Source organism: Schistocerca serialis, chromosome 3 (genome assembly GCF_023864345.2).
Source record: "Schistocerca serialis cubense isolate TAMUIC-IGC-003099 chromosome 3, iqSchSeri2.2, whole genome shotgun sequence".
Taxonomy (NCBI): Eukaryota; Metazoa; Arthropoda; class Insecta; order Orthoptera; family Acrididae; genus Schistocerca; species Schistocerca serialis.
In genome coordinates this window covers 620,725,928-620,750,467 of record NC_064640.1, presented here as the reverse complement: position 1 = coordinate 620,750,467, position 24,540 = coordinate 620,725,928, and the positions used below count along the sequence as shown (strand labels likewise).

Below are 24,540 nucleotides of genomic sequence, written 5' to 3'. Positions count from 1 at the left end.
AAGCAGTACTGGGCGAAAAGAAAGGCACAGAACACACAGAAGTGATTGATTCAACGTACCCCAAAGTTGGGTGAAACGAAGAAGAAGAAGAAGAAGAAGAAGAATAAAATTATTGAACATTCAACGTTATCTTAGCAAACCTTGAACAAGCAAAATTTCTGCAAGCTTAATTACCACACATTTAAGCATAAGCTACTCAGACAATTTAGAATTTTACAGTCCTGCTCTGGACACATTACTTCTTGCTCTCCGAATGGACCTACATGACCCACATACTCCTCCAGGCCAAGGTACATAAACATTGAAATCGGAACAAGAAAGCCTTCTAGAACACACATAAATCTTCTATTAGAAACATTTCTACCGCCTGCCTTATACATATGTTGCAGTCTTAAACATGTAAATAAAACACAATAAAATAGTGGCCATACAATTAAGAAAACGACCCAGCAACTTAATTACGAGTAAAAAAAACATGGCTTTAACTAATGAAAAGAACATTCACTGATATACACATACAAAAACCAAAATGCCTCTTTCGCAACCAATTAGCATGTCCCGGCTTACTCAAATATTAATTAACGACAAGTAATGAGCAGCACCAGTATCATAATCTGAATCTGAACTGAGAAAGTTTTTATACAACGAACGAGCCTGTGCAATTCTTTAATTTTTGCGATAACCACAGTTGTCGTTGGAATGATGCTCACTAGAAAGATTATCGGTAAGACTGGAACTCCAGCAAATGGAAACAGAGCCCCATAACAATTGCCTGAGGGCCGGAGAGCAGATCAACGTCCGGTGTTAACACCAAGGCAGTCCAGCCATCACTCGCCTCTCTCACACACTGTGCTCCAGCTGCAGCGCACGACAGTTGTGCCTCCTGGTGGCTCAGTTCCGTCAGCCCCACTGCTTGCCTCGGACATGTGCTATATACCCAGCCAGCGTGAGACAAAATCGATACTGGCTAGCTTACATAGTCTTTGAACCAGAGGAGATATATCTATTACCTTGATGTGAACACATCAACAGGTTGACAAATCTTCTTTTTAGAAATGCTTTTCTTGCTGTAACTGATGTGCGTGTTATATCTTTTCCATGTCAGCCATTATCAGACTTTCCCTTACCCAAATAGCAAAACACATATACTAATTTTACTCTCTAATTTTCATATCTAATTCCCTCAGCATTGCCTGATGTAATTTGACTGCATTCACATTACCCTTGTTTTGCTTTTACTTATACTTATAATATAACTTCTTTTCAAGACACTGTCCATTCCATTCAATTGATCTTCCAAGTCCTTTGCTGTCTCCAACAGAATTACAAAGTCATCAGCAAATATAATTTTTTTAATTTTTTTTTCTTCCACAATTTTAATTCCCTCACCAGTTTTCTCCTTGGTTTCCTTCATTGCTTGCCCAGTGCTCAGATTGAATAACATTTTTATATTTTCTCCTTTCAGACATTAAATTCCATATCTTTTGTGTTATCAAAGGATATCTGTTGGGCCTTGTCTTTTGATTTATTTGACCCTCTGCTTCCTTCACTATCTCATCACTCATAGCTACCCACTCATCTTCTGTTGTATTCCTTTCTCCTGTTACAGTTAGTCATTGCCTAATGCTCCCTTTGAAACTCTCAACAAGTAGTGGTTCTTTCAATTTATCCAGGTCTCATCTCCTTAATTTCCCCACTTTTTGCAGTTACTTCAGTTTTAATTAGCAATTCATTACCAATAAATTATGACCAAAGTCTACATCTGGCCCTAGAACTGTTTTGCAGTTTAAAATCTGGTTTCTAAATCTCTGTCTTATCTATCAGGAACATACAGGTGTCTCCAGGTTTCCCCCACATATACAAACTTCTTTCATGATGAGATGTTCACTCTGCAGCGGAGAGTGCGCTGATATGAAACTTCCTGGCAGATTAAAACTGTGTGCCCGACCGAGACTCGAACTCAGGACCTTTGCCTTTCGCGGGCAAGTGCTCTACCAACTGAGCTACCGAAGCACGACTCACGCCTGGTACTCACAGCTTTACTTCTTACTTTACATCCCCCAGGCTGTGGCTAAGCCATGTCTCCACAATATCCTTTCTTTCAGGAGTGCTAGTTCTGCAAGGTTCGCAGGAGAGCTTCTGTAAAGTTTGGAAGGTAGGAGACGAGGTACTGGCAGAAGTAAAGCTGTGAGTACTGGGCGTGAGTCGTGCTTCGGTAGCTCAGTTGGTAGAGCACTTGCCCGTGAAAGGCAAAGGTCCCGAGTTCGAGTCTCGGTCGGGCACACAGTTTTAATCTGCCAGGAAGTTTCATTCTTTCATGATTCTTATATGAAGTTTTAGGCAATGATCAAACTGTGCTCTGTGCATCATTCTACCAGGTGGCATTTCCTTTCATTCTTTCTCCCATAGTCCGAATTCTCCTACCTTTTTTATTTCTCTTACTTTTTCTGCTGTTGAATTCCAGTCCCCCATCACAACTAAATTTTCCACTCCATTAATAATCTGAATACAGTGATGTAGCAACTCTTTTCTTTGTGGGAGGGGGGGGGGGGGGAGGAGGAGGGGAGGCAAGTAAACCTATTCACTGATTCTGACTGATGTATATTAAAGCTATGTATTTCAGCAAAGCTATTAAGCAAATATGTATATCAAAAGTGTGTGAAGGGCTTAATCAGACAGTGCTATGTTGTTCTAAAAAGAGAAACACTTCATTAATTCCAAGAGTCACAATATGTGACCAGTTATATATATCCTGCTTCTTGAAAACAATTTTGTTTCTTCAATTTTGAAAAATTCATCACATAGCAGGGAAGACATTAGTTGTACTTTCCTCTGAAACCACTTACAAACAGTAGTTCAGATATATTGTTGCCTGCAAAAACAATGAGCCACTGGTAAACCTGTTGTTGTTGTTATTACTATTTCAGAAACACTTTACAGCACAGCTTAATGGGAAAAAGTTATAATTTATTTGAAGGAGGGGGAGGAATTTATGGTCTTTTTTTCCCTCCAAAAATTTTGCACACAATTTCTAAATGCAGCTTTCATTTCCCCTATCTGGACAACAAATTCATTCATGACAGCCATGAGATTAACTTTTTAGCCCTGTCTTGATGAATATAAGAGGTGAGGTAGATGGCCGAGTCACAACTGTGCCATTTTTGGTCCGAGACAAGTTTTAAGTTGTCACAAGGCTCTGGATGCCCTCTCAGAGAATGCTGACAACACTTCAACCTTCTTAATCATAATGACCAAGTGAATAACTTGCTGAAACACTTCTTTAACCCTAACACATTCAACAGTATATTGTCTTTCAACAGTGATACGTTACATGGTTCTACTCTATTTGTAATGTTTTGCAGCATTTCAAGTTGTGCATGAAGCTTGTAGAGAGTAAAGTCAGGTGTATGTACTCAAAGCAACTTAGTCAAATTTTGTGTAGATGGAGGATTTATCTTTGGAGTACATAAAAAGTCACCATTCAATACGGGATGGACACTTCATTCCTCTTGTTTGAACCTTCGACCGGCCTCCTTCAGAAAATCATGAATTTCTAATATTTCTCTTAAATCTCCATTCATAAGACAATTCCCCAGGAATAAATAATGTTTCAGTTTTATGGAACTTTCAGATTGAGGTTCTTAGAATAATGTTTGGATTTCTCTAACAGTGCATCAAATGCTTATGCAATCATATTATTAGCAAGGGCTGCTTTTAGAACATCTACAGAATGTCACTTCACCTACATTATAATTTGGATTCTGTAGACATCTAGTTAGTTCTCCACATAGCCCAAACACTTCCATAGTGACTGATGTATAAAACATAGTCTCAAATTTTTTGAGCCACTTCACATAGCCCCACAGAAATGTCTGCCTTTCAACTCTAATTCAGCTCTGTGCATTGAATATTTCAGTTACTGTTTCCTGGATCAGGTCATAGTTTTCCCTAAAATGTTTCAAAGATTTTATGCTTACAAATCATCATTATACTTACAGATCATCATTCGTATCAGCCTTTGAAATTTCAGATCTGGATTTGTCTTATCAACACCAGACGATCCCACATCATATCCATACATGTTTTCCTTTTTGTGTATCCTAGAATTATATTTGCAATTTCTTTCACAGTTAACAAGACAACACAATCAACCACAGTTCATGAAGCTTGTTGTAGTGTGACATCCAGTGATTCCTGCAGTGGATGTAATGCCTCTCTGGCTGGTCTTCAAGGGCTTCATTCACACCCTTGTTCTGCCCAAACATTAGCTGCACCATTGATAAAATGGGAACGTAGAAATTCAGTTACTCTTGAGAGTCTTGCAAGAAAGCACTTGTTTCCAGCATTAGCACCCTGAAGTTTGGCACACTGTGCAAAATGCAGAAAAAGTTCATTTATTTTGGGCATTTCAGGGTAATGCGGCAGGCCAGCTACTTCCTTCATTGAAGCTGCAATAATTTCATAAAATGAAGAATTTCTTATTTGTTGCACAATGTTCCATGTGAGTTATAATTCCCAGTACTTCATTGTGTGTTGCAGCACTTCAAGCAGATCTTCAGTTCTACTATATTGTTTGTTTCCTCATCAAGAAGTATTATGAGATTTACAGTGATGGTTCCATGACCTTTCAATGCATTTGCTGTTTCATTTAGGAACCTGAGTGAACTGGTAATTACTAACTGATAATTTCTAACTTTCTCGTGATCAGCCAGCAGATTTTGTCCAAGTTGCCAATCATAGACATGCTATTTTCACATTTCTGAATAATTGCAACAGGCTCTGGAAGAAAAAGACTCTTCTTCTGTATTTTGAAATTCTCTGTACCTTTCTCCAGTTAAAGAAATCTGCTTTGAGAAAAGCCAGGTTTGGTTTTACTGGGGCTTAGTTATTGCCTTGAGATAAATCAAACATTGGCAGGCTGAGTGCTTCAGTGCACCAATCATGTGAACCTCGACTCTTACATAACTACCAGACAATGGACGGTAACGAAGAATAGAGTGATTGTATGCACTGGTATCAGAACTGCAGATTTTGAGACATAGTATGAAAGAACTTTTGCACTGTTTGATGCAAATCTGTTATATTCATACTTTTAAAATCCTCTGACAAGTGTTAAAATAATATTTCAAGAAGTCTAAATTTTAAAAACACTTCCTGGAAGGTCAAATCGAGAACTGAATATGTCATTTCCACTTGCTACTGAGATCACATGTTCATAGTTAGTTTAACTGTAATTTACTGCATATACTTAAACCAATTGTTATAGTTTTTATCATCCAAAATCTTAAATGTGAAAAAGCAGCAGCTGGTATCACAATAAACTTGCATTAACTTTGTTGCAGAAATGGTGGCTTACCCAGACCTGCCCGAAGTGGTGCCCGGGGAGCATGTGTTGGTAGATGTGGATAAGCTCAGTGGCCAAAAGAGTCCGCTTGAGAAGATGCCCTCACTGAATGCCAGCAAGAAAGTGCCGCCAGATGATAAGTCACCCACCACCCCAGGTGGCTTCTCACTGGCCAGCACTGCCAGCATTGCCACCATCACCACAGTGGCCACTGTTGACGAGACTCCACAGGAGAAACAGGAGCGCTGGTACCACACCATCCTGCAGGTCTCTGTGCCCTTCTTCCTGGCGGGTGCTGGCACCATCGGCTCGGGGCTGCTGCTCGGCACTGTCGAGGTGTGTCGAACTTACTCTTTGCTAACATGAGTTTCCATTGTCTGTTGTTAACAAGCTTCTTGATATATACCCTAATAACTGACTTTTTATGATCCAGAGCCGGCCGGGGTGGCCGAGCGGTTCTAGGCACTACAGTCTGGAACCGCTTGACCGCTATGGTCGCAGGTTCGAATCCTGCCTTGGGCATGGATGTGTGTGATGTTCTTAGGTTAGTTAGGTTTAAGTAGTTCTAAGTTCTAGGGGATTGATGACCTCAGTAGTTAAGTCCCATAGTGCTCAGAGCCATTTGAACCATTTTATGATTCAGAGCAAATGGAAAGCACATTGGCCTCTCATTCGGGAGACTGACAGTTAAAATCCTCCTCCAGGCACACAGATACAGTTTTCCCATGGTTTCCCTAAACTGGCTAGAGTAAATGCTGGGTGGTTCTTCTGAAAAGTAGATTGCCAGTTTCCTTCCCCACCCCTCCTCAATTCAAGTTAGTGCTCTGTTACTTATGACCTCACTGTCAATGAGAAATTGAATCCTGAGTTTGCTTCCTTTTAAGGTTTACACACTGTACCTAGACCAAATTAACAATGTGATTGTCAGCTAGTTATTTACAGGCAGTTACCATAGCAAACACCAATTGAAGATACTTTGTCATGCTTTCTGTTCTGTCCACCTTTGTCACAGTGCTGTGCCACCTTGAGTGTCAGTAAGCGTTGTCAGTTGTTGGTAATAATTGTGCCCGGTAACATAACTATCATGATCCAGCTACATGTGGTGTGTTTATTTTGCACAAAAGAATGTCTGGAGCTAGCATTCCAAGTGTTCAATAAAACAAGTATTTCCTGCAAAGGGACTCAATATTATATAATAAGAGGGAGCATGTAAACATATACAGTATGTAACATGACAGTTGTCACTATTGTAATCGTATAGTCATCACATTTAATGGTGAACTGGCAACCACCTCTCTTCCTTGCGCAAATGTGGTCTAACATCAGTCACTGTATTATTATAATCTGGGTTTAAGGTAAAATATTTGTTATTGTGGCTTCCCCTCTGTGTGAGAGCTAACAGATGTGTTTTTTCATAAGTCGATCAAAAAGTAGAATGACATCTGCTAAAGTCATTAATCATTGAGTATCTGAATAAGTTAACAAGATATTATCAAAATAACTAATGATTCTTTTCATTGTGAATCTAGTACCATGGTCTGCTTTGACTGTCTGACAGAAACATGTACACTGAGGTGATGTAAGTCATATATCATCTCCTAATATTGTATGGGGCATCCTTTTGCCCCCATAGAGCAGCAACTCAACATGGCGTGGACTCGACAAGTAATGGAAAGTCTGCAGAAATATGAGTCATACTACCTCTATAGCTGTCCATAATTATGAAAGGGCTGCTGGGCCAGGATTTTGTACATGAACTGACCTCTCAATTATGTTCCCATAAATTTTCGGTAGGATTCATGTTGGGTGGTCTGGGTGGCCAAATCATTCACTCATTGTCACCCAGTGGCATGGCGCATTGTCCATGAATGCTGAGAATGGTCTCCAAGTAGCCAAACATAAATATTTCCAGTCAATGGTTGGTTCAGATGGACCAGAGGACCCAGTCCATTCATGTAAACACAGCCCACACACTCTGGAGCCACCACCAGCTTGCACAGTGCCTTGTTGATGGTTGGGTCCAAGGCTTTGTGGGGCCTGCACTACACTGGAACCCCACCATCAGCTCTTACCAACTGAAATTGGGACTAATCTTACCAGATCACAGTTTTCCAGTCTTCTAGGGTCCAACCAATATGGTCAGAAGCCTGGGGGAGGCAATGCAGGTGATGTCATGCTGTTAGCGAAGGAACTTGCATCAGTCATCTGCTGCCATGGCCCATTAACACCAAATTTTGGTTCACTGTCCCAATTGAAATGTTCATCATACATCCCACATTGATTTCTGCAGTATCTCATAGTGTTGCTTGTCTGTTAGTACTGGTAATTCCATGCAAATGCCACTGGTTTCGTTCATTAAGTGAAAGCCATCAGCCACTGCATTGCCCATGGTGATAAATAATGCCTGAAATTTGATATTCTTGGTAGTCTCTTGACACTGTGGATCTCAGAGTACTGAATTCACTAACAATTTCTGAAATGGAATGTCCCATGCATCCAGTGCCAACCACTATTCTGCATTCAAGTTCTGTTAATTCCCATCATGTGGCCATAATCACATTGGAAATCTTTTCACATGAATCACCTGCATATAAATGAAAGCTCCACCAATGCACTGCCCTTTTATACCTTGTATACACGAAACTATTGCCATCTGTATATGAGCATATCGCTATCATATGACTTTTGCCACATCAGTATATGTTACCTAAGGTCTACTATGCATTACAAACTGAATGTATCCTCATGGTAACAGCATTAAACAAAGAACTAGACTGGGAGAGAGGAGACCACACCAGTCCCATAAATCACTGCAAGTAAAAATAGAAAGTAGGGGGAGGGGCAGACACTGAGAAAAAGTTTACTATGTTTGATTACATGTCATAAAGATGTGTCTCAGACTCCTTGCCCCTGGAGGTCATCAGCTTTTCTGTAATAGAAAGAAGTGAAATTTTGCCATCCCTTGCCTTTCATTGCTGCCACTTGACAAGGGGTATTCATGCACTAGAGCTAGATGGCACCACACAGAGATACTGATTTAATGGCCAACAGCCACAATAATGAAATTACTAATCAACTGATAGCACAGGAAATTTTCTAGCATTGCAACTTCCATACATGCAACAGAATCATTGGCTCTTAAGGCATATCCAGAACTAATTTCACTTCTAATGATTTATCTCGCTTAATATGATTGTGCTGAGTTGCATCTTCTAGAAAGTCTGTAATCCAATCACAAATATGGTCTAATATGCTGTGAGCTGTAGTTTGTTAATTAGCTGACAATCTGGCACTGTATCAAATGCCTTCTGGAAGTCAAAAAATACTTCATCAACATTGATACCACTATCTACTGCTGTCTAGATATCATAGACAGTGAGCCAATTTCCATAAAATCACTGTTTGCAGAATAAATGTTGAATCATATGTAGGAGTTTAGCCAGGCTCCAAAAAGATCATAATACACAAACATAAATGTTGTTCCATAATACGAAAGACTGGCATCACTGATGTAGGTCTGTGATTTGTACACATATGTCTTATGAATGAAAAAAAAGAACTGACATGGGCTTCTCCCCATAGCTCAGAATGCTTTGTTATTCCAGCAATCTAACATAAACTGTTGGTAGACTGGGAGCAGATTCTTCATCAAGTTTATATAGAATTACAGTCAAACAGGAGTGCAAAGAAATTTTATTTTATTTTCTGTTACATGTTGACTATCTTGATATCTGTAATTCTGGCATTTGAGTAACAATTAAAAGGGGGAACTGGTGTATGATCATCCTCAGTGAAGCAGTTTAAGAAGACAAACTCATCCCTTTCTCATTCCCCATTTCAATGTCAGTACATTCATTCATTGACCAGAGAAACAACTTTTATTCAAGTAGTTAGCATTTTTCATGGGGTAACAATGTAACTGCTATTGTGCTATGGATGACACATACACTTCCTCATAAGAATTTTGAGTTAATGTTGTGAATTTCACACACTAGTGCCACAGTGAAAGAAACAAGCTGTGCTGTTTTATTTATTTATTTGTTTGTGAAGGACATCTGCTGTAACTTTAGTACAGATCATAGATCTGATGAGATGATGCAATGTTCACGAAATGAACTGTTACTTTCAAAATTCACTATTATTTTCTTTTGCTTGTGCAATGTATAAACACTTTTTTTTTTTTTACAGAAATGGGCTGTGTTTGTGGAAATATCTTCACTGATGATCCTGGTGCCTTCCCTGACTGGACTTAAAGGAAATTTGGATATGTGTCTCGCATCTCGATTGTCTACCCAAGCAAACTTAGGGCTCATGGATAGCAGGAGGGAGACATTTCTCATGGTGACAGGAAATATAGCCCTTGTACAGGTACATGTAACTAGCTCATGTACTTCTCAAAACTGAAGATAATTTTGAGATTTCTCTATTTTATTTACACAAGATGTTACAAAAAGTCAGTATTTAAGCAGTAAATATGGATTGTAGTTCCATGTTCCAAAATGGTTACAATTTTTAAGCAGTCATCTCATTTAAGGTTTGGTGGTGGTGGTGGTGGTGGTGGTGGTGGTGGTGGTGGTGGTGGTGGTGGTGCAGGGCAGGGACTAGCAGAGATGGAGCCAGGAAGATAGCAGGATCAAAGAATGTGTTCAATGGACAGCTCCCATCTATGCGTTGGCAGTGGCCATTCAGTCAGGTGGAAATCTGGTTGGTGCTCATGCTCACATTAAATGCTACACCTAAATTACAGAGGAGTTGGTATACATGATGGCTTTCACAGGTGACCCCACTGAGCAAGGAGCAAGATGGTGCAGTGGCTAGCACACTGGACTCGCTTTCAGGATGACAGTTCAAACCAGCATCAGGCCATCAGAACGAACCAACCAACAGGTGACCCTGCCTCTAACAGACTAGAAAAAACCCATGACAGAATTGGAGAAGGTTGCGTTGGGTGGTTGTATTGAAAAGGTATTGCAGCTTGGTCTATCACAGGGGTATGATACATGTGGCAAGGGGTTGGGAGTGGGCATAGCATACGGATAGACCAAGATAGTGTAGTGTTGCTACCCAGATTTTTAGCAAAATTAATAAGAAGTAGTAAAGAAGCGACTGTTAAGTATTGCACTAGCAGCCACAGACTAGTGGCTGCAGTATGACAGTGTGTGTTGAAACAACATCCATGTAAGAGGGCTGCAAAATGAGGCTAGCTACATTCAGCAGAAAACTGCACCATACAGTAGTAATAACTGTAACATGTGGGTCGAAGCTACAGTAACAAGAGAAATCTATAGGAGGACTTTGAGCAGAATCAGCACCCATAACTGCAATGAGATTGCAGCCACACAGCAGATGCTGGTCATTGAACTGTACTATTGGCCCCTGTGTCATCAGACCACAAGCGCCAAAATCAGGTCACAAGCCATAGACATTGGCTGCAGCTGGCCATTGCTCCTGCTTGATCAGCATCCCACAGCAGCAGCAAGACTTCTGTGACACCATCCCGGGTGTCAGTGCCCTGGGCTAGCCTTCAAGAAGCAGCTCCAGCTGGACTGACTTCCGTGTCATTGACAATTATGCCAGGCACTGGTCATTGCCCTGTTCCAGATGGCTTGCTGTGTCCCACAAACACAGCCCTTCCACAAATTCAGTGCCAGGAACCGGCAATTAAACACTGGCCCAGTCAAGTACATCACATTCAGGCACAGCAGGGCCACACCTAGCACCTGTTATGGGTCAGGTGGGAATCCTCACTGTGAACTCTGCTGCCATTGGTCCATGAAGGAGGGTCCTCTGCCTGTCTGCCCAGCCCAGGCAGGCAACACCGTACCATCCGCCCTTCTCTGCTCCTCACTGTCAGTAACTTCGGGCACCGCCATCACCATGCCTCTGGAATGACCCAATTTTCTCCATTAGAGAAGATCTGGTGGCCACCTGTGACTGCAGAGCAGCCACATCCTGCCAACTCAGCTTGCCTTGGATACTAGAGATGCCAGTCAGCACTCTCTGCCAAGCAGCGTGTGCATGCCGCCCACATACGTCTTTGTCTGCAGCTATGACGCTGGAATATTACGAGCAAACTCTGGGCCACGCCAGAGAAAGGAGCACAATCAGAAGAGTGTCTGAGATGTATGAATTGGTAAAGAACTAATAGAGAGTTCTTGTATCATTACTAGGACCCACCTCTGCTGCTGTCCACATTCCCCACCTTCGACAGAGAACCCAGCCCGCACTGAGACAGCCTACACCTTTTGCCTTTATAGTCACAAAAACAACAGAAAGTCTCTTATTATGGGCAAAATGACTAAGTGTAGTGTTTCAATGAAGTAAATGCACATCAGAGCAATATAAATACACTATGTGATCAAATGTATCCAGACACCCCAAAAACATACATTTTTTTTATATTAGGTGCATTGTACTGCCATCTACTGCCAGGTACTCTATATCAGTGACCTCAGTAATCATTAGACATCATGAGAGAGCAGAATGGGGCGCTCCATGGACTTCGAACATGGTCAAGTGGTTGGGTGACACCTGTGTCATACATCTGTATGTGAGATTGCCACACTCCTAAACATACCTAAATCCACAGCATCCAATGTGATAGTGAAGTAGAAATGTGAAGGGACATGTACAGCACAAAAGTGTACAGGCCGACCTTGTCTGTTGACTGACAGAGACTCTAAACAGTTGAAGAGTGTCACAATGCGTAATAGGTGGAGCTCTATCCAGACCATCACACAGGAATTCCAAACTGCATCAGGATCCACTGCAAGTACTATTACAGTTATGCGGGAGGTGAGAAAACTTGGATTTCATTGTTGAACGGCTGCTCATAAGCCACACATCATGCCGGTAAATGCCAAACAAGGCCTCACTTTGTGTAAGGAGTGTAAAAATTGGTCGATTGAACAGTGGAAAAACGTTGTGTGGACTGGCGAATCATGGTACACAATGTGGCAATCCAGTGTTAGGGTGTGGGTATGGTGAATGCCCAGTGAACATCATCTGCCAGCGTGTGTAGTGCCAACAGTAAAATTTGGAGGCGGTGATGTTATGGAGTTTCTCATGGAAGGGGCTTGCACCCCTTGTTGGTTTGTGTGGCACTAACACAGCGCAGGCCTACATTGATGTTTTAAGCACCTTCTTGCCTCCCACTGTTGAAGAGCAATTTGGGGATGGTTGGGTTGGGTTGTTTGGGGGAGGAGACCAAACAGTGAGGTCATCGGTCTCATCGGATTAGGGAAGGACAGGAAAGGAAGTCGGCCGTGCCCTTTCAAAAGAACCATCCCGGCATTTGCCTGCAGCGATTTAGGGAAATCACAGAAAACCTTAATCGAGATGGCCAGACTCAGGATTGAACTGTCGTCCTCCCGAATGTGAGTCCAGTGTGCTGGGAATGGTGATAGTGTCTTTCAACATGATCAAGCATCTGTTCATAATGCACAGCCTGTGGCGGAGTTGTTACATGGCAATAATATACCTGTAATGGACTGACCTGCACAGAGTCCTGACCTGAATCCTATATAACACCTTTGGAGTGTTTTGGAATACTGACTTCATGCCAGGCCTCATCGACTGACATTGATACCTCTTGTCAATGCAGCACTCCATGAAGAGTGGGCTGCCATTCCCCAAGAAACCTTCCAGCACTTGATTGAACATATGCCTGTGGGAGTGGAAGCTGTCATCAAGGCTAAGGGTGGGCCAACACCATATTGAATTCCAGCATTACCAATGGAGGGTGCCATGAACTTGTAAGTTGTTTTCATCCAGGTGTCTGGATACTTTTCATTACATAGTGTATGTCTGAATTTTGAGGCAAGGGGATTTCCTGTCACTGGAGTTAGACAGCACAACCATTGTGCCAGGGCCATGTTGGACAGTGAGATGACTGGGCATCACCGGCAGCAGCCATGCATTCAAGACTGGGCAGTGCCTGTCACTGCCAGCACTGAGTCCCTCACAAAACTTAGTGCCACAGCACTGACAACCTGCCATCCATACCTGCTGCTCCCACCAACAAGTTCTGCATGGGACTTAGTGCCTGAGCACCTGCTTCCATCTGAATCCTGCCAGTGGGCAGCAGGTCAAATCCCATACACAGCAGTCCCCACAATGTACACATGTGAGGCTGAGGGGCCACTCTAGGTTCCATCCCCGACAGAGAAGTAGCGTGACAATGGTGTCGTGGCTGTGGCCTACAGAGGGCACCATCCATCCACAGGCCTGCCATCAGCAACACAGGGTTCTCATGCAGCATCCTCTCACTAGGGCAGAGTCTGCTGCCTGTATATCAGTGTCACCCAGAGGGAGTCATCTCTTGCCTCACCGAGTCAGAAGAAAACATGTATTGATTGAGTCATGACAAAGCATGTACCAATTTTGAATAATGTATTCTTTACTATCAACAGTGTTTCCACTGGTCCCTTCAGCCCATCAGCACCACCATTCACCCCACCCAGTGCAATTGCACTCTGCAGAGTGGTGTCAGGGGATCTGACATCACTACAATCAACAGTGAAGGGTGTGCACCCCTGGCAGCATGACGTCCGAGCCGCAGCCTACAACATTGATATATGGGGTATTCTTTTGTGGTGACAGTTATGGTGTCAAAGCTTAGGGGGCATGACAATAGTAGGTTTACTTTGGTAAAACTGAAGGAACCAGTATGGGGGTAACTGTAGAGATGAGTGGTTAGAACATGAGCATTGTATATTGTGCAGTTTTCTTGGGCATTTGCCACTTGTTCTGAGTTTGCTTGCTGTTTGCTTTACGTTTAACTGCTCTGGGTGCATGGCTAGACAGTGTAGTGTGTCCAGGTGTCTTATGATTAGGCAAAAGAAGTAGGCTGGTAGTACAGCTGGCCACAGTGTGTTTTATCTGTGTTATTGTTGGATTATTATTTCTGCGTTTTTTTATTTATTTTTTATTATTAATTCTGAGTCAAGAAAATGAGTAATTGTGAGGCAATGGCAAAAATCAGGCACACAAGGTGTTCCCAGTGAGGAGGCTATACAGTCATTGGTGAATCAGGTAGCTCAATGAAGAGCAGATAAATTGGTTTCAGATAACAAACTAGCCAAGAACAATGAGGAGATGTGTTTGTCAAAGTCACAGACTCTATGAGTGGCCCCAGCTGTTGGTAACCTGGCTGCTTCCTTTTCTGGTAGGTCATTTGAGGATGTATTAGCATTTGCAGAGGATTTCAGGTCATTGGCTGTCATATGAGGTCAGTCAGATAACAAATTATTACAGATAGCAAGATTACTTTTAACAGAAGAAGAGAAGCCATCTATGTGGTGCACAGAGGCACTGTAAAAGCCAGAGACTTTACTCAACTTAGATGGGGATTAGAACAAAGATACAGAAAACAGAACAGTACATGGTTTTTCCATGAAGAGTTGAGTGTGGTTTCCAACAGGTATGATGAAGCAGTAGAAGATTTTGTGGATAAATTAGGAAACTTAATGGTGATACTTATGAGTTAACACAGAGTGAGGAGGTAAATGAAGTGTTGCTACAGAAGCCAAGTAATTTGTATTTGTATTTATTTATTTATCCTGTGGATCACATAATGTATGCCTGATGCTTTTCTGAGAGGTTTAGCACCAGAGATGTCTAGGAGGTTGTGCACAGTGGTTAGATTAGCATTGGAGAATGAAGAACCTGATCTGTTAACAGATGTGAAGGATCAAATTAATTTTTTAAATTGTGGACATATAAGGCATGGGCAGAGGCAATGCTACCAGCCACGGAGCCGTAATAATGATGGTGTGGACTCCAGATAATTTAATAAGGGTAATGGTAGAGTGAGTCTGGGGAGCAGGGGGGGGGGGGGGAGAGGGGGGAGGAAGAGGTACTTGTTAAACCACGGAGGGAACCCCAGAACCGCTGGATCAGGAGGATTGCTGCACTGGAGGTGTGGGCTGTAAGAGGGCACAGGATGCTGCTAGGACTGCAATTCATGAAAATGGGGTGGCGGGATTATTATGGGTTTGTGAGGATATACTGTGAGAAATCTGTCGCAGATTAGGTTCAGGAAGGGCTGGGGACACTTTTTGTGAAAGCCTTAGTAAGACCTTCAGCACACTGGGTAAGGGACTTGCCAGACTAGTGGAATGTGTCTTGACCATGGGTCCGTATTATGAAGATACTGTCACTAAACTTGAACCAGGCAAAGGTTTTAGGATTTTGGATTGCTACGAAGGCTTTCTCTAGATGGCCCGTAAACAAGTTGCCATAGGAGGGTGCCATGCAAGTGGCCAAGGCCATATTGCAGATTTATTTGTATATCTTTCCCTGAAAGAACAACTACTAGTTATGTGTGAGGGTATAATTAGCTGTACAAGGAGTGAATTAGATGATAGGTTTGGAGTCACACCCACCCAGCAAATGCTCCTCTAGTTCCATCATGGGATTAGCCCAGTGTATCAGAGGGCAGAGTCACCTCTGAAAAGCATCAAGTTATATACCAACTCCTCTGTTATTTCTGCATAGCATTTTATGTAGGCTTGACCATCAATCAGCTATCCATCTGAATGATTGGCCATTGCCAAATGGTGGCCAAGAGCAAAGTTGACCAGCCCGTGGCTGAACACACAGCTGAGCACAACATGCACAATTTCGGTGGCTGCTTGTGCATTCAAAATTTGGTGCATTGTTACCTTACTACTTGAATTATTTATAAATAGTGACTTGTAGATATGATTCCAGAAATCATGTTGGTGGCATGTTTCTGAACAGAAAAAATGTACTGAAAAAATATGGCCAACCTTATACCCAATATAGAGGCAAAAAAATGTTTCATGGTCATTCAGCTGCATACATTTCCAATAATCTTTCCAATGACACTGAAGAAAGTATTGTCAAAGGTATGTACACCTATGCAGACCCAAGGAACCAATCCTAAATAAACATCTGTGTTTCGAAAGATACTTGCAGAGACGTACGTGCTAAAAACACAATTGCTCCCCGCTGCTTCTACACATGAGCGTACTGGTAAGTCTTTCATCAGTTACATCTGACTCCAGCACACCACAGCTTGGTACAGTGGTTAAATATTGGACTCGTATTCAGGAGGAATGGAATTCAAATGTATGTCTAGCCATCTTGATTCTTAAGTCTTATCTGGTGGTCAGTTTCTTTGAAAAACTCACAATATATTTTTTACCTCATCCTTCCTCTATTCAACAATATTGAGTGTTCCATCTCTAATGGCCTCAGTGTTAACAGGACTGTAAAATTTAATCTTCCATTCTTTTTTCTTTCAAAACCACAACTGTGCCCTCCATCCTCAAATAATTGCTTAAATATGCCAAGTACAAGTCATCTCTCTGTCTAGAAGTCTAATTAAAATAATCTTTGCTTTATTGCCTGGGATGACCCTGTCCAGGAGCTTCATGCTATTGTCATGGTGCTGATGTGAAATTTCTGTGGTATTGGTTTGATGTCCTTGGAACCCAATTAACACATAATTTCATTGACAACAATTGCTTTATGACAGTTATGTGCAGTATCGGTCTGCAGAAAACAGCTACCAAGCCATACTTACTCATTCATGTCTTCATTGTATGGCTGACAGTGAATTTTATCAGTGCTATATTTTATAAATGTAAGAACATTTATCACCAGTCTACCCTTGCAGTAAGTATGAGAACAAAATAGAACCACCATTTGTAATTACTGGGAGAGAGTAGAAAGTGCAGTATGATAGCTATAACTTGGACCTCACCACATACACATTTGCTTTTCACATCACATGGCCTTATATCTTTTGTCAATGTAGTCAGCTTAATTTTATGGATAGTTCTTGAATTTTCATAAATGCCTGTGTGAACCATATACTGTATTTCTGCACTGTATTATTTTTTAATCTTTTGTCAGATGGTCTCTTATTTTACATTTTTTGAATTGTAGATCTTGTTGTTTGTTTTCTGATTGAACTGCAAGCTATGCCTTAACATTTACCCTACAATTTCTATATTTCACAGGTTCAGGCAATTGTTGCTGCTATAGTAGTAGCAATATTTGCTGTCTCTGTGAATGCAATCATGGAAGGGGCATTTCAGTACACACATGCTCTCCTACTTGCTTCCTCATCTCTTGCTACAGCTACAACATCATGCTTCGTTTTAGGTATGTAAGTATATCTCTTATGTTGCGTGGCTCCTCCAAGTACAGCATATCTTTTAACAGCCCTTCAGAGGCTATGTCTTAAAATTTCCTGTCTCCTTATTTTTCCTGTATTTTACTTTAACTGAAAGTGAGACTGAAAGATTGCACAAATAAATCAGCCAACATATTTGTCGAAGCAAATGCAATGTGGTATTTGGGATAACTGTTCTTCATGTTTATTTGAAATCTTTTTGAAATTAATTTTCATTTCAGATTTTGTACTGAGTGCTGTCATACTGATATCTCATAAGCGGAAAATGAATCCAGATAATCTAGCTACTCCTTTAGCTGCAAGTATAGGGGATATTGTTTCCCTTACACTTCTTGCCAACTTTGCAACAATTTTTTATGAAGTACATGGTAAGTAACTTTTTGCAGATTTTCTTTTTCAGCATTGACTAAGATTCTGATGTGATCTGCGCAGGTTAGCCTAACAAAACTAACAAAATACATACAGAAGATGGGCAAGTTATAATGTCACTGGACTCTACAAGTTGGTAATATATTTGATTGTATGCTCTTAGCTTCACTAAGGTACAAAAAAGGGAATTGAAACTGAAGAGTGTGAGTACCCAGTTCATATACTTGAAATCTTAACCACTGGACCCACTGTAGTGAGACATAACAGGATTGTATATAGGGCAGTGCCAAACTCCTGAATGACTTTCAGAATCAATACAGCAGACCTGAGAGAGGTTAGGCATAAATTTTGAAATGTCAGTAATAGAGAAAGTGAAGAAACTCATCAGTGAAAATTATCTGCAACTAAGTATAGAGTTTTTGTTGTTAATAACTGATTAAATAAAATAACAACTGCCAATGTCACATGTCTATTATGTGGTAAATACAGACTATATAAAATATTTATAATTTACTTTCCTGGAAAGTCATGTTATCTGTTATTGGTAGTGGAGTTTTTCTTCCATACAGAAAAGCCAAATGGTTACTGGACAGAAACATATGCAGATCTATTGTTAAATTACTTTTAAAAGATCAAAAATTAAGCAGCAGAAATTGGAACAAGAATTGAAATCCCATGTAGCACAGTTGCAAATTAAATGCAATATGCCAGTTTTTCACTTCATGTTTGACACCTAGAATAACTAATATTACTTGGATCTCTTGTGAAAATGATGCTGTCAACAATCTAGCTTTATTATTAAAATACTATTATCTGTAGATACACGGTGCAGAAACTAAATTAGTGAGAAGAGGCTGTGGGACTTCTGCTGGTGGATTCTATATCAGAATGCTCAATTCTCAACTTTCTGTGCCAAAACCCAGAGTGTAGCTGTGCCCTCAGTTGTGATGTAAGACATCTTTTGACTTGATGCTTTTAGAAAAAAAAAAATGGTTAAAATGGAGAAAATGCAAGAAAAGCGATGAAAAGCAATCTGAGATAAAATTACACTAACTCTTCCCCAGTCTCACTGTCCCAATCACATGACTTAACAATTAGGTGATTATGATGCCATAATACATATCTGCACTATACAATATGAAGTCACCTCTCAAATACAATGAGGCTCAGTTCTGTTTCACGGTAGATGTGACAATATTATGGCTAGAAATCAAAGATGACTATATCCAATGTCACATATGATAAAGTTGATGATAATGTAGTAATTCAAAGATACCACTCTCTGCCTTTGCCTCATTCAGAGAGGGGAGGGGAGGGGAGGGTCAGGAGGGGAAGGAAAGGGCTGAGTGGGGAAGGGATGGGTCTGGACTGTCTCTTATGCAGACTTTGTGACTCCTGCCAGGAGTGGAAAGAATAATTATTTATACCAAGGGAAATCTTCATTGTAGCTTTCATGCATCGTGTAATAACAATAATAATACATTCAGAACTGAATACCATGAGGAACTCTTGTAATTAAGATAATTGCTTGTTAGTAGTATCATAAAGTAGTCTGTTGCTGCTTGCATTGTGTTTTCACTTGTAGGAAAATGTTTGAGTTGTGTTCAAATTATTCACATGACATAACATATCCTAATTGTTTATTCAAAATCAATAAAAGAACTTCATAACTGATTGATAGCACAATGTTAAAATGGTCGTATAGGAGACTTGACGTGTCCAGTTAGTACTGCTAGCAACAATACCTGCTGCCCTCCATGCGGAACGGTACAGCTTCCTCACTGTGACATTCCGCAGTGCTTGTGCAGAGTGTATCAGCATACCTCCCAAAAAGGAGGTTTATTCAGGCAAAAATGAGACAAAATTGCTTAAATTCACTGTAGCATCAGCTCACCTGACATGAAACAGCATATTAGGATGGTTTTCTTGCAGGCTAGAGTATCATGCTAGATGTTATCCTACATATGTCGTTGATGGTGATGGGTTGAGGGGGGCGCTGTGTTGTACCAGTTAAACAGCCCATAATTCCAAATGCTTTATTATTGCACCCCCATCATAGCTCAGTACAGGAAGTGGCAGCTTGGCGGTGGCATTCAGTGGCTTTCTGCATGTTGTTGTCTCTGATACTGAAGAGTGCAGCACCGGCTGGGCAGTGGTCTGTGATGCGACCCCATCTGTCAGTGGTGGCTCCAGCTCTGGGTGGCCTCAGATAGCTGTGACATGCCATACAGAAGGTGGCAGGCCGGTGATGATGGCTGGTGAGCTGCTTCCCAGGACCGGTGCTGGCCCATTGTGGCAGCGGCTCCAGGTCCCGTGGTCTCAGGGCAAACTGCACTGATGTAGAGTCAAACTGTGGTCGACAAACAGCATTCCAGACAGCAGCCAAGCAGCACAGCTCTGTGGCGACAGAGCTGCAATAATGGAAGTGACTTTATATAAAATGGCTAGGTATCTGTATGCTTCTGAGCTCTTGTTGTTTGGGCTTTGTAATGCCTTGCAGCCCGTATACTAAAAGATTCAGCAGAAACTCATGTGTAAAGTCATATGACATCTACAACTTGGTTTCCACACCCTGCCAGGCTGGCTTGCCCACAATGCGAAGGTTGTGTTTTATTTGGTAAAACATAACACTCGCATTTGCTTGCAGCTGATATTGCTGCAGTTCAATTCCAACTTTGTATATTTATGACCAAATATGGTGAGTTTGCTACACTGAGTTACGTCCACAAAGTCCACCTTTCATTCGATGGCAGTTGATTACAGTAAGGACTTTTGCTGCCTGTACCACTACTCTAGTATTCCATTCATTTTACTCGGCAGGCATTCCTTATTGCCGGTAGGCTCTTCACAGGCATGTCATGGTTCCTGTGGTGGAAGGGCTTGGATATTATGAGCAACTGGGGCATTCCTTTGGACAATGTGAACTGGCAGATAGGGGAGCAATATCAAGATTAACCCTTATGTGGTCGCGCGGCTTCTCATAATGTTAATAGTCGCTCGGGGTGTTGCTAACACCCCAAATGAAAGTGGCTATAATGACATTGTTGTGCAGCATATCACTGATATGAATATTTTTACTTCACAAATGGGTATCTAGAATGTTATCTCCTGGCATATTACCGTTTTATTTAATATTACTTTAGTATTAAATTGGGTTATTTGAAACACATGCAGTAATTCCCATTTTCTTACAATATTTTGTTTAATTATTTATTTCTGTTATTCTTCATACTGTATTACAGGTATAAGACATTATACATATAATTAAATGTTTGTTCAGCCAACTCATACAAACATTGTATGGAATCAGTCACTATCACTGGCTGCAAGGGGTTCGTTATCGTAACACTTTACACACATAACTTTCAAACATCGAGCAGAGTGCAATTGAACTTTTATATCTTTACTATGAGAACAAACTGTTCAGTGCCTGGGCTTAAGTATTCTTTGTTCAGAAAGTGGTGCATTGTTGATGTCTTCAATTCCCATCATTTTTGCGGCTTTCTGTCTAACTTGTTTAGGCAGGGAGTGAGTGGCTGCTCTCTCTTGCACACTACGGGATTTACTAATGACCTTCTGACATCACTTATAAACATTCTTTAGGAAATCCTGCCATTGTTATTATTTGCATATATGATGAGGGCATTAATGCAAGCAATGTCAATCATTCGGAAAAATAGGGCAAGTGGCCAGCATCTAGTTTTTCTTGAGGTTGAATAAGTAGCGCACATTTCATCTATTGTGTCCACGCCTGTTTTCTGGATTATTTTCCTCCACAGTATTAGTGTCAATGGCACCATCATGATGCAAAGATGAAAGGAGAATAACGTTTTTGCCCTTCTTAGGCAATGGTGATATCCTTTCTGAATCCAAAAGGCTGCTTCTAAGTTCACAACCTCTCATGCAAACAAAGTTTGGAGGGAGCTCCCTCTTATTCTTTCTAAGAGTTCCTAGTACTGTAAGTTTCTTTTTCAGAAGCTCTTCAGCCAATGGTATGGATCAAAACCAGTTGTCTAGAGTCACATTTGTCCTGTACCTTTGATAGGCTGTATAAGTCTATTTGCTATCTCCTTAGGTGAGTTTGACAGTGCAAAGGGAGCCCCTGGCTGTTTCCCAACATAGATTTCCATCCCCAAAGTATATCGAGTTCTTGCATCACATAAGGTGAAAATTTTCAAACCATATTTCGCAGGCTTGCTAGGTATGTACTGTCGGAAACTGCATTTGCCTCTAAATGCAACCAGTTGTTCATCCACTGTCATATATTCAGACACAGTATAATTACTGACACAGTCTGACATGAATAATTCAAAAATTTCTCAGAACGCAGCTAGGCAATCAAGTTCTCTATGCTGTGGTCTGTCTCGAACATCATCGAATCTGAAATAACGCAATAAGAAACGATAGTGCTGTAAACTCACTGCTGCGTGAATTATTGCAATTCCAAAACCATTTGTGTCCCATAAGCCTTTCCGGTTTTTGTGTCCTGCCCTGTAATGCCCAGCCAATATCAACAGACCCAGAAGAGATTTTAGTTCTTCCTCATTTGTTGGTTTGGCATCACAGTCTCTTGTGAAATATGATGCAATGTTTTGTATGTAAATATTTGCACATGGTGTAATTGTTCTAATTATTATGTCATTTATAAATATCAAAAAAAGTCCACAGCAGTTTTCACAGATTTTGTGATGGCTTTTACACCAGGGAGATGAATAATGAGGTCTACACTTCTAGTTCTTACATTTCGACTAGGACAACTTTTCATCCATTTTGTAAACTTATCCTTTCCAATAAAAAAAAATCATGCTTGCTTTCATTATCTGCTGCACTTACTTACAGTTCCAGTTCCAGTTCCAGTTCCAGGTTGTCTTCATCCTCCTTTTCCGTATCGCTGTGATGAGAGTGAACTTCACAACTGTCTGTTTTCTCCTCTTCCTCTTCTCCTCCTTCAAAAGTTTCATCTAAGACCTCTTCCAGAAGCTTCTGCACTCTTTCTTGTTCTATTCTGTAACAATCCATAGCTGTTTCAACTGCAAAGAGTGCCAAAATACAAGCAGCTGCTACGCAACACAACTGTACGCTTTCTCGCAGCACTGCAACATAAAGAGTCGCACGGGGTGCCGACAACACCCCAGGGCACATTGTTGCGTGTTTTCTTGGAACTTCTATTATTACTCAAAGCTTTCATATTATGTCCTAGAAAGGTACCAAAGAACGTGATGTTATACTCCTATCCATTATGTAATAATCTATCGATAAGAATGACTGGGGTGTTCTCAACACCCGGCGCGACCGCTTAAGGGTTAAGGTGAATGCAACAGTTGTGTGTGAACTGGGCTTTTCTCTGTTGAATATAGACCCATGATAATGAAATGTGGAGCATACTGTAGCAGAATCAATTTTTAAATGCAGTGCATTTCACGAGCTCCCTTGTTTTCTCAGAGGTGAACATGGTTTGTCATAGGTTCAGGAAGGATGGGATATGAAACAAATGAGCAGCTATCTAGGAGAAGTCCATGATAATCATCAGCACTCTTGCTTAACATTTGATATGGACAATGTCTGTCCTATAGTTGAATATGATATTCTCTGCATTACACTTTCTAGTTTTCTTGCTGTGTCAAAGCTGAATAAAACCTCAAGCTTTCAGTGATAATCTCCATCATCTTTGTAAGATGCAGCTTGGGGTTCATGCAGCAAAAACACCAAGACTGTTTTACACCAGGATGTCAGGGTGAGAAACTTTGTTCACAATATTGCCTAGCAAATGAGTAATTTGTTCAGGAAATGGTGGTTTTGTATATGTTTCCATGCCCCAGGGTTCTATTTCCACCTGAAATTATTCACAACACACCTCACACTGTTCTCTGTCTGTGGTGGCCTGAGTTGCATGTCTTCCCAAGGACTTTGAATCCTTCACAAGATAGGTGGGCAATCTTTACATTACCCAGTATACACATATAGTCACATGTACAGGGTTATTACAAATGATTGAAGCGATTTCAGAGCTCTACAATAACTTTATTATTTGAGATATTTTCACAATGCTTTGCACACACATACAAAAACTCAAAAAGTTTCTTTAGGCATTCACAAATGTTCAATATGTGCCCCTTTAGTGATACGGCAGACATCAAGCCGATAATCAAGTTCCTCCCACACTCGGCGCAGCATGTCCCCATCAATGAGTTCAAAAGCATCGTTGATGCGAGCTCGCAGTTCTGGCACGTTTCTTGGTAGAGGAGGTTTAAACACTGAATCTTTCACATAAGCCCACAGAAAGAAATTGCATGGGGTTAAGTCGGGAGAGCGTAGAGGCCATGACATGAATTGCTGATCATGATCTCCACCACGACCGATCCATCGGTTTTCCAATCTCCTGTTTAAGAAATGCCGAACATCATGATGGAAGTGCGGTGGAGCACCATCCTGTTGAAAGATGAAGTCGGGGCTGTCGGTCTCCAGTTGTGGCATGAGCCAATTTTCCAGCATGTCCAGATACACGTGTCCTGTACTGTTTTTTTCGCAGAAGAAAAAGGGGCCGTAAACTTTAAACCGTGAGATTGCACAAAACACGTTAACTTTTGGTGAATTGTGATTTGCTGCATGAATGCGTGAGGATTCTCTACCACCCAGATTCGCACATTGTGTCTGTTCACTT

General features: G+C 41.1%; 1 protein-coding gene and 1 non-coding gene across 5 annotated transcripts in view; both read left to right on the top strand.

Moving 5' to 3' along the window:
• The window catches only part of LOC126470510 (solute carrier family 41 member 2-like), a 481,647-nt gene that overhangs the window by 441,940 nt on the left and 15,167 nt on the right, over positions 1–24,540 (top strand). For all 4 annotated transcript variants that reach the window (XM_050098407.1, XM_050098405.1, XM_050098408.1 and 1 more), the window contains 4 exons: positions 5,343–5,680; positions 9,533–9,712; positions 17,335–17,479; positions 17,732–17,878. In XM_050098407.1, the coding sequence (XP_049954364.1) occupies positions 5,345–5,680; positions 9,533–9,712; positions 17,335–17,479; positions 17,732–17,878 (808 nt within the window). In that variant the 5' untranslated portion in view covers positions 5,343–5,344. The remainder of the gene's footprint in view (positions 1–5,342; positions 5,681–9,532; positions 9,713–17,334; positions 17,480–17,731; positions 17,879–24,540) is intronic.
• Trnas-uga (transfer RNA serine (anticodon UGA)) lies at positions 2,209–2,283 on the top strand. The gene has a single exon. It is a non-coding gene; the product is annotated as a tRNA-Ser (tRNA).